The sequence below is a fragment of the Plasmodium vinckei genome, assembly GCF_900681995.1.
Source record: "Plasmodium vinckei vinckei genome assembly, chromosome: PVVCY_08".
NCBI classification, from domain to species: domain Eukaryota; phylum Apicomplexa; class Aconoidasida; order Haemosporida; family Plasmodiidae; genus Plasmodium; species Plasmodium vinckei.
This window is the reverse complement of record NC_051300.1, coordinates 357,904-369,771: the sequence shown is the minus strand read 5'-3', so window position 1 is coordinate 369,771 and position 11,868 is coordinate 357,904. Positions and strand designations below refer to the sequence as shown.

The 11,868-nt window shown below is 22.4% G+C and overlaps 3 protein-coding genes across 3 annotated transcripts; 2 read left to right on the top strand and 1 right to left on the bottom strand.

Annotated features, from left to right (window-relative positions):
• Window positions 1-243: 243 nt before the first annotated feature.
• Window positions 244-1,188, bottom strand: PVVCY_0800940 (conserved Plasmodium protein, unknown function; the record flags this gene model as incomplete). Its single annotated transcript, XM_008626899.2, has 1 exon — window positions 244-1,188. One exon carries the CDS (start codon window positions 1,186-1,188, stop codon window positions 244-246), a length of 945 nt encoding a protein of 314 aa, XP_008625121.1.
• A 2,117-nt stretch (window positions 1,189-3,305) lies between these two features.
• Window positions 3,306-5,045, top strand: PVVCY_0800930 (glucose-6-phosphate isomerase, putative; the record flags this gene model as incomplete). The annotated part of the gene is made up of 1 exon (XM_008626898.2): window positions 3,306-5,045. The coding sequence occupies one exon, from the start codon at window positions 3,306-3,308 to the stop codon at window positions 5,043-5,045; it is 1,740 nt and encodes a 579-aa protein (XP_008625120.1).
• A 1,591-nt stretch (window positions 5,046-6,636) lies between these two features.
• Window positions 6,637-11,845, top strand: PVVCY_0800920 (conserved Plasmodium protein, unknown function; the record flags this gene model as incomplete). The annotated part of the gene is made up of 3 exons (XM_008626897.2): window positions 6,637-11,445; window positions 11,551-11,667; window positions 11,813-11,845. The coding sequence occupies 3 exons, from the start codon at window positions 6,637-6,639 to the stop codon at window positions 11,843-11,845; spliced, it is 4,959 nt and encodes a 1,652-aa protein (XP_008625119.2).
• Window positions 11,846-11,868: the final 23 nt, after the last annotated feature.

Here is an 11,868-nt window from a genome sequence, read left to right as displayed (position 1 = left end):
ATTAAAAAAATTAAATGCATGTGTAACTCATGCTATTTTATTGTATATGAAAAAGTGTTCATATATTTTTGATTATATTCATTGTCATTTTTTTGCAACATGCAATTATGTATGTTTAAATTTTGTTTTAATTTTTTTTGTATTAAAGTGTTAGGTATATATTGTTTTTTAACTTAAAAAAATGTAAAATAAAATATTTAAAAAACAAATAACAATAATAGAGCTAGCTATTTTACAAAAAAATTATTTGAGGTCAGGCCAAGTAAATTTGGCTTGTATAAAATTTTCCTCAGGTAAGTTATAAATAAAATTGTACATTCTAATACAATAAATGGTTAAATTCATTAATTCCTTTGACATTTTCTCCTTTTCATTTTCATCATAAATATGATTAAAAAGGAGATTGTATATTTTTCCAGCGTAATATTCTTTACCTATACAGTCGTCTAATCCTATACAAAAACCTAAGGAGTATTCTTGCATGTTTATTAAATATGTATTAAAATTGAATTCTGATATTTTATACTTTATAAGTAATGCCCTATAATAGTCCCATATTTTTTCCCATAATAAGATTTTTAAATTATTATTATTTATAAGGTTTAGTTTAGCACAATATATCCATACGTGAATACATAAAAAATACATAATTTCACGAACGCTATTTTTGTTTATGTTGAACTTAGAAAATAAGTTTTCGTTGTTTATTCTTTCATAAATTGGTGAAATAAATACGTGAATATTTGTAGTATATTTCAAAATTATATTATTATAGATATTATTGTAAATTTTATTTATTATAGGAGTTGTCTTGATTTTTTGTATAGCATTATTTAAAAACTTCACATAGTAATAACCAATTAAGCTATTATCACTTTTCAAAGTATCTAAATCACAACTATAGTCCTTATAATACTTAGAGACCTTATCGTTTTCTTTGTAATGTTTTATATATTCATATATCATATATCTATCAATGTGTATATCCTTATTGGATGCTATAATTGAATGAGTTTTTTTTAACTTTTGTTCTTCTTCGGGAGTTAAGATATATTCACAATATGATTCATTAGTGGTTTTCCATTTGAGGTTCTTGTCGTTTAATGCATTATTAATTAAGCATTTAAACCTTTTAGGGTATTCGAAGCATTTATTCTTTCTGTATGTGAGAATAAATAGTTTATTCATTTTTTGTCATCATTCAGTATAGTAGTAAAGTTTTTAATGGAAATATATCTACATCCTGCAGTTGTACTAATTTTTCCATTCTACATGTATTAATTGTGGATTTTACAAGCAATAATTTTTATTTCCATCGAGACAAATACAAGTATAATATATACTCAAGTATTATGTGAAAATCATACTATATTTGTTTACTTTATTTATTCATATTTCTTTACACTTTTTTTAAGAATTTGATATATTAATTATTGAAAAAAATACAATTGATAAAAGATGAATTTTTAAATATTCATATGCAAATATATTTCAAAAGATTTTTATATGTGCATATGGCTTCACATAATTTGCATATATTTTATCTTTCCAACTAATATAATCTTGCATATTTTCATTAATATGTACTATATATTTCTCGTTTTGTTATTTTTTTAACTTATTGAAAAAAAATATAAACATGTATAACATTCTTTTTACCGAACTTTTAAATAATTATATTGATTTTGTATATAAACCAATAAAATACACATAAGTTATAGTAATATACAACAAATGTTTACAAATTTTTTGAACGAAACCTATATACGTATTATAATATGAATATACATTAACATAGTGATAATTTTAAATGATTAAAAAGAACATTTTTTTGGAATGACTATAATTTATTTTTTCAACAATCCTGTTTATAATATATAATTCCGTACAATTTAAAAAAATGAAATAACCTTTTCATCCAAATATTACATTTATAGGAAGTAATGAAGGACGGCTTTTTATTTAAAAAATAATATATTTTTTCTAATGTTTTATAATACGAATATAATTTTTATTCATAAATAAGTAATAAAATTCTATATACTGATTTCTATGTCTTTGGAAATATGTTTTTTATGTAGAGAAGCTTAAATGTTGGTGTTTAAATATAAAGTGTGAACAACCCCAATAATCTAGTAGGGTTTATACAAAAAATATAGGCAGTCGTTAACTTTTAATACTTTAATTAAAATTTTTTTTAATTTTTATTTCCCTTTAAAAATTATAAATTGGTTTAGATTAATTGAAGCCCCATTATATAACTAAGAAGCTATATATGCATTTTTCATATATATAATATATGGGGAATTTATTATATAATATAGCCTTAAAATTTTCCTACATATTATGCACATATAGATATTTTTAAATGAATATTTATGTGCATTAAACATGCCATTTGATTAAAAATACGAGATATTTATATATATATATATATATATATATTACTATAGGAATATTTCCATTTTATTATAAATGAGAAAATAAATAATCTGCTAGTTATATATAGCATTTATGCAATAAGCCTTGAAAAAGCATAAAAGAAAAACTTATAAATTTTTAAGCTGTAGATGATGATGGCATGCATGTATTAATTATAAATGAAAATATATTAACAAAATATGGAAATATAAAAAAATAATAAATAACAATAAAAACAATAAAAATTATCTTAATTTGAAATGTATAAGAATAATAAATGTTTTAATTTTTTCGATTATTTGTAGCAATAATACTATAAATAATAATAATAATAAAATAATATGCATAATACATGATATATATAATTAATTTTAAAAGCTTTATATTTAACTAAAAAAATGATTTATTATTTTAAGAGAATGATTTTTTTTCTCTAAATATGTAAATAATACACAAAAATATATTATTTTTGTTTGTATCAATAATTGTGAATATTGATAAATTGTGTGTAAATTTGTAAGATTTCCATTAAATTTATATTCAAAATATATGACTTCCCCCCTGATTTCTCATTGACCATTTATAATTTATAAATAGGTATTGAGATAAAAAAAATACCATTACATATATATGTATATATAAATACTTAAGCTTATTTGTACATTATTTATTGGCACATATCTAATATTTCTTTAATTTTCAATATTAAGACAATAAATAGCACCTTAAGTTATTAATTTATTTTAATTGTGTATTTTTTTCTGGTTTTTGGAATTATATATTTGAAAATTGATTTATTTTCCTTTATTTGAATTTTGTATTGTTATTATTTAATATTTTACATTTTTTAACGTGCAAATTTTGTGTTTCGTACAAATTGAAAAATGGATATAACGAGCTTGAAAAGTTATAAAGATTTGATAGAACTAAGCAATGAAGAGAAAAAGAAGAACTTAAAGGATTATTTAGAGGATAAGAAAAGGTCTGAGCTTTTAATAAAAAAATTTAAAAGTTTATATGTTGACTTATCACGCCAGAGATACAATGAAAATACTCTTAATAAATTAATCGAATATGCCGAAGAAATAAAATTAGGAGAAAAAATTGCAAGGACATTTAAAGGTGAAAAAGTAAACATTACCGAGAATAGAAGTGTATTACATACAGCATTACGAGTACCAATAGAAAAAATAAATAGTCATAAAATAATGATTGATGATAAAAATGTATTAGAAGATGTACATAATGTTTTAAAAAAAATAGAAAATTATTCTGAAAATATAAGAAATGGAAATATAAAGACTTGTACAAATAAAAAGTTTAAAAATGTGATTTGTATAGGTATTGGTGGATCTTATTTAGGAACACAATTTGTGTATGAAGCCATGAAATATTATTACACAAATGAGGTGATTTGCAAGAATAAGGTTGATAATAATACTTTAGGGACCGAAACTTTTAGCATACCTTATGATGAAGAAAAAAATTTTAATTTAATTTTTTTAGCTAATGTTGACCCTAATGATATTAATAGGACTGTACAAAATATTGACCAAAACGAAACATTAGTTATAATTATATCTAAAACATTTACTACTGCTGAAACTATGTTAAATGCTAGAACAATAAAAAATTGGTTAAAACTAAAAATAAAGGATGAAAATGATTTAAGCAAGCACATGGTAGCTATAAGCACAAATCTAAAATTAACAGATGAGTTTGGAATAGCTAGAGAAAATGTTTTTGAATTTTGGGATTGGGTTGGAGGTCGATTTTCTGTTACCAGTGCAGTTGGAATACTACCATTATCTATAGCATTTGGCTTTAAAAATATGACACAATTTTTAAATGGCTGTCATGATGTTGATGAACATTTTTTAAATACAGAATATAGTAAGAATATTCCAGTTTTATTGGCATTAACTAGTTTTTATAATAGCCAATTTTTTGATAATAAAAATGTAGCTATATTGCCATATTTTCAAAATTTATTAAAATTTTCTAAGCATGTTCAACAATTAGCTATGGAAAGTAATGGAAAATCTGTAGATAGAAATAATAATTTTATTAATTATAACACTTGTCAAGTTTATTTTGGTGAACCAGGTACTAATGGTCAACACAGTTTTTATCAATTAATTCACCAAGGTCAAATAATTCCAGTAGAGTTGATAGGCTTTAAAAAATCTCATTTCCCAATACATATAAAGAATGAGAAAGTAAGTAATCATGATGAATTGATGACAAACTTTTTTGCACAAGCTGATGCATTAGCAATTGGAAAAAATATAGAACAATTAATGGAAGAAAATAATAATAATAAAGTATCTATTGATATATTAAATCATAAAGTATTTAAAGGAAACAGGCCATCAACTTTATTACTATTTGATGAACTCAATTTTTATACATGTGGGTTACTTTTAGCAATATATGAGCATAGAATTGTTGCTGAAGGGTATTTATTAAATATAAATAGTTTCGACCAATGGGGAGTTGAACTAGGAAAAGTTCTCGCCAAAGAAATAAGAAACTATTTCCACGACACAAGAAATAAAAAAAGTGGAACTACATACCATTTCAATGAATCTACTAAAATATTGTTAGATTATTATTTAAATTAATTGTTATAACCTTTAATTTTGTACATAGCATACTGGTATAGAATTATTAACTCCAAGTGCATTATAAATAATACTTTTTATATGCACATATACATATATGTTTATTAATACAAAAATGCAGGCGGTACACGTTTAAACGTGCTACCCTTTTTATTAATATATTATGTATCGAAAATACAAATACATATATTTTCATTTATTAGAATATTATTATTTTTTTTATTTAACCATAATATAAAAAAATATATTTGGCTTCTAGCATATACACATCAATTTATGTATCCCTTTTTTTTTACACATTAAATGCGACTATCTTCATATAAAAATACAAAATTAAAAAAGTATGATAATACATTATTGATAACCTATTACAACTTTTTTATTTTTTAATATAATTTATTGTTATATGATTAAAAAATCAATGATATTTTTTGATGGATTAAATAAAAAAAATGTAAATATTTTTTTGTCCATAAGCTAAATACACATTTTGTGTGCATAATGATTTATATACAATTATGCATTTGTATTTTTATATTTTTTTTTTAATGTGTAAAATTTTTATGCTATATAAATGAAAAAAATATATACAATTCATCTCTTGTTCTTTGGTTTCATGCGTACATATTTATGTAATTTAAAATTTGCGTAGTGAAATAAAAGCTACATTGTTATATATAATAACAAAATAATAAATTTAAACTAAACCAAAAAATAATTATAATAAATATTCATAATTTTATTTATTGAAAATAATTGGCTTAAGTAATACTACGTTGCCTGAGTGTCCATAATTATTATATGGATTATGCAAATATTGCATGCAATAATTAAATAAATGTATTAAGTTTTTTTTGTATAAATATCAAAAAAATTTTAATAATGGTCAGACTTGAGTCTTGGCTGAATTAAAGAAAATAAATGAAAATAAAATTAAAAAAATAAATGGGATGATGTAAAAGCAAAAAAATGCTTGATTTTCCGTTTCAGCAATCAGAAGCTACTATACCTTTTCCCAGGAATGAGGAATAACATGGAATTATAGAATACATCGTAACACCATAAAATATTGTAATAAATTTCGAAAAGTATACATAATATATATGTATGGGCAACCTATCAATTTAATTATAGGATACACAAATACATTTGTATTGCAAAATAAATCATATTATGTGACAGGCCTGTGTTTTGATAAAATAATGGAAATGATATAAATAAAAATAAATAATACCAAACACAATTTATTATAATATTATTCCTTATACCACATCATCTTTAAATTGCATTTACTATTTGATGTATTACCATTTCATTTATCTATTTGTTTTTAATTTTGGCTATTTTTTTTGAGGAAAGATGCTACATGTTTCCTCAGTTTATTAATATATATAAACTATTTGTTTGTTTAAGTTTATATTGTTATTCAAGGTGTGTATTATGCCCCTAAAGATATAAATAAATTAGCATGTTTTATCGTATACCTCACATTAAGCATGCGCACCCGTATGGGTCTATATTTTCCTAGATATTTGTTAATCTGAATAATTCCATACACATTTCATTTTTTTTCCATTTTTCTGATGTCCAAATGAGGCCAAATGTTCGGTTGATATTTGAGCGAATTATATTTATAGTAATATACATAGGAACAATATATACTTTTTGGAATTATATGCATATATACAATGCCTCGATAAGATATTACAGTTTTTTTGCTCTTATAGCTATATATACTATATCTTATATATTGGCAATATTACCTGAAATAATTAATTCGATTAAGGATGCATTATTTTATAAAACTCGAAAAAATCAAATTTATTCACATTCATTAAGAAAAGATGAAGCTTCAAAAAGACGAAGAAAAAAGGATAATAATAAAGGATTAGAATTCGTAAATTCTATTGATACAAATTTGTTATACATAAATCAGGGTAATGTTAAATATGAGCATATAAATAGAGATAATTTAAGAATATACAATACATGGAATAATATAGAAGAAGATAATTACAGTAGTGAATATGATAGCGGTAAAGAGGAATATGAAAAAGAAAAAAATGCATATGATGGAAAATTAAATGAAAACAAAACATATGGCGAAGAAAGCCGAACGATGAATACTGAAGAAATAGACAACCATATGAAGAAAGGAAATCAAATAAAATATACTATAAATGGCGAACATAGTATAAACGACGAAATAAATGATTACATTTTAAAAAAAAACGAGAAAAATAAAAAATATATAATAGATAGCATTGACAATATTGAGGATATATTTAACGATGACCAAACGAAAACGGTAAAAATGAAAGAACAAATGATTCAGTTTATAGAGTTGAATTACATGGATGACGAATTAGAAGAAACGAATGAAGATCTAAATGAAAAAGGGAGTAATCGAAAAACCTCAAAAGGAGAAATATATACAATAAAAAACATAAAAAAGGGGAATAATATGATTATTTCAAATAATATGAATAATAACGAAGATCAAAAGATATTTAATAAAAATTATAAATTGGATGATTTAAATTCATATATCCATATGTCACTCAAAAACAATAGACGAAAAAATGAGTCTTTTTTATATGACGTAAAATATTTAAATGCAAAAACCCTCGATTTTTTAACAGATAATAGAGAATTAAATTTAATGTTGAAAGCAGATAACTTAAGAGCGAAACGCAAACAAGAAAAACGAAAGTATATATATTCCATGTTTAAAGGTAGGAAGGATACTGTTTTGGGATTGAGTAATGGTTATTTTTCTTGGTTCAGACCTAATGGAGATAAGTATGCATTAGATAGTTTTTATGAAAGAAATAAAAAAGTAAAAAAAGTTAAAGCTTTTTCACGTTGGGATAATTTATTGCTAAAAACTATAATAAATATAAAAGTCATTTATTTGAATTTTTGCAAAAATTCATCGTTTCTTATATCTGATTTAATAGTTACAATAGCATTATTGATAACATGGATTGGTGCATATAATTATCTTCGTCGATATGATCCTTTAACAGACAATGGTATGTTTAATTGGAATACAGATTATTTGCCTAATTTGTATATAACTATTGAAGGGTATTTACAAAGTATAATATTATATGATATATGTGTAAAACTTATATTATTTTTTACATCACATCATATGTTTAGTTTTTGGTTTGCATTGAACATGCTAAACACCCCTTTTTTATATATATTAGTATCGAAGTTTACAACGGTAAAGTATAAAAGATATGGATGGTTATATTTATCAGGACCTTTTAGATTTATAAACATTTTAAGAATAGAAAAATTATTTGTAGAAAACGCAACCCGTTATAATAAGTTAAATTTGCGTCTAATTACATTATCAGTGCATATAATTATCCTTATTTATACTTATGCTTGTATACACTTATTGATTGAGCAACCATGTAAAGGAGAATATCAATTATATGATTATGTATTTTCGGTTATGCAAACATTAACTACAGCCGCATTAGGAAGAGGTACATGTTTCCCTTTTTCACTGGAATCCAAAATTGTACATACATTTTATATTTGTATGGTATTTACTTATTTACATTATAAGATCCGATATTTAAAAAATCATATAGTAGAAGATAGACAAATATATGGAAATATTCCTAATATTGGATCGAGATATTTTGTAATAATTGGGCATATTAAGCCTATTGCTTTATATGCTATAATAAATGAATTACAATCAACTTATAACAACATTGATGATATAATAATATTAACAAGTTTACCTGTTAAATTTTATTTAAATATTATTGAATCATTAAATAAAAAAGGGTTAATACAAATTAGTTTGTGTAGATATGATTTAAACAAGCCATTTCCATTAACTATTAAAAAAATAATATCATATAGTATCGGAATATTTATATGTAATAATATTGTGAATGCATATCATAACATTAATAATGATATGGAGACATTAAAAAGATATAACGAAATAGCATCACTTGGTCCATTTAATAAATACACATCAGTTCTTTTAAATAATATGTGTAATTATAATATTTTACTTAAAAAAAATTATAGAAATATTATATGCCTAAATGATTTAAAAATGAAACTTTTTGCAAAAACAATGGATAATTGCCCAGGCATGTTTTTGTTAATTCTTCTTCTTTTCATTAATATTCCTCATATGAATCAATCAAAAACTGCTGGTTCGTTGAAGAATTATTTTGATAAAATTAATTCAGACAGTGATTCCGAAAATGAAAAGAAATACAGAAAAAAAAAATTATATCGTTGGAAAAATAAGACAAATGCGAAAAGTAAAAATGACAAATTGAAACGGTTTCATACCTCGTTAGGTAATAATCACAATCAAAAAAAAGGGATAAACTTTTTTGAAAATAAGAAAAATAATAACGATAATATTGAAATAATTGAAGATGAAAAAATCAAAGATATAGATTTAAATGTAATAGATGAAAATACAAAGAGGAAGGCTAATAAAATATCGGAAAATATAAAAAGAGAAAAATATTTATTCAACATATTTTCTAAATTTAATAAAAATAAAAAAAGAATGTCTTTATTTCCATATATGAGGAAAAATATAAAAAAAAAGTTTTTGAATAACTCATTCGATGAATATAATTATCATTACAATTCATATAATAACTATTTAGATTATATAAATGGGATTAAATATAATATATATAAAATAAAACTACCAGCTTTCTTTTTTGATCATTATTTTACAACTATTGCCCATTATATGTATATGAATTATAATGCTTTTGTAATTGGAATAATTAATGAATATTCTGAAATTAAATTAAATCCTATTGATTTTATTTACAGAAATGAGGATGTTCAATTTATTTTGTTAACTGATAAATATAATATATTGCAAAAAATTAAAAATATTAAAAATATACAATTCGATTGGAATAATAATATAGAATCAATAAAAATAAAAATTAACAAACAAAAAGATGCCAAGAAAAATCTTGGAAATAATACAACGAATAAATCTATTGATAAAAATTATAATAACTATTATAATAACAAACTAAAATATGATAGCATTGGAATGTACTTTGATCCAGTTTTAAATATATTCAGAGTAGATAATTATTTACAGGCTTTAGAAATATTTAAGTTAAGAGATGAACAAGACAATCCGATGGGAGCATCTATTAAGGAGTCATGTTATTCTGAAGTCGATAATAAAATGAAGAAAAATAAAAATGGAATAAAAAATGGGTTTAATAAATTTGAAAGTTATGAAAATGATGGAAATAATGGATCTCTTGGTAATATGAGGGATTTAGAAACAGACAGAAATAAAAGTAAAAATGATAAGCCGAAAAGGAAAACTTGTAAAAAGTACACCCCCCATTTTATGATTTTAATAAATTGGGCTCAATCATTAAATACATTTTTAAAAATATTGTACAAACGAAAAAAACATAATATTATTATACTAAGTGATCATGTTCCTGCATATATATATAATAACAACTTATCAAAATATAATATATGCTATATACAAAAATCGCCATTAATTATGTTCAACTTAATAATTGCAGGAATATTAGTATGTAAAAAATGTATAATATTTAAAAATTATTTAAAATTAAACTCATATGAAAATATAATATCTCATAATGAAAAAACAGGAATAAATTATCTTGAATATATGTGTGAAACTAATGACAATGATACAATTATAATTTTTAATAATATACAAAATATATTAAGAAGAAGAGATAAAAAGGATGCATATATCGACTTTTTTATTAATGAGAATAATAACTTTAATGCATATAATGATTATTTAAAAAAAAAACTGTCTATGAAAAATGAAGGAAATGCTTATGAAGATGAAGAAAGAAAGAAATTATTAAACAAAATAAAAAAAAATAATAGCAAAAACAAACGAAAAAAAAATATATATATTTTAATAGAATTAAATAACACATTATGTATACAATATTTAAATAATGATGTATACAGTACTATTAATATCATGAAAAACAAACTGAATAACCTTAATATGAATATAACACATAATTTATCATTCGTTGAAAATTACAAAAGACAAATACAATTTTTTAAATATGGGAATTTATTAGTAGAAAATGTTTATAAAAAAATCGAACACATATTTATAGACAATTATTTTTTTTATCTATACTTTTTACAATTTACTTCATCAAGTGTATTTGTTGATGAGCTTATTTATCATTTAATTGGTTACACATTTCCTATCAATAATAATTCCATAGATATTTCAATAATCGAATCCTTTATACATGGAACGTATTCTGACGAAACTAAAAAGTTTAAATCAGATTTATTGCTGAAAAAAATCAAGTTAAAATATCACGGAGTTGAGTTTTTCCGCATATTTCAGGTAGAGTAATGATGCTACCCAATCTTGGATAGCTATTATATATAATTACATTTTAAGTGCAATTTTTAGCACCACATTTAACATATATTTATTTTTATTTCGTAGAAATATCTTAAGAAAGGGGCGATGATAATCGGAGTTTATCGACTCAACGAAGATAATAACATGAGCATAGTTATTCCATGCCCTGAGAGGGATTTCATTATGCACAAAAATGATAGGGTAATTGAGAATGAAAATGAAAAATAAAAAGAATAAAAAATATAAATAATATAATAATAAAATAGTGTGAAAAAAATTAAAATAAGCCTAATTTGTGGAAACTATAATCTCATTTTAACATTCTTTTTTCCTATTACATATGTAGGTGTATGTTATACAAAACGAGTATAACCCCTAGGAATGATTCCAATTGCTTTTTCT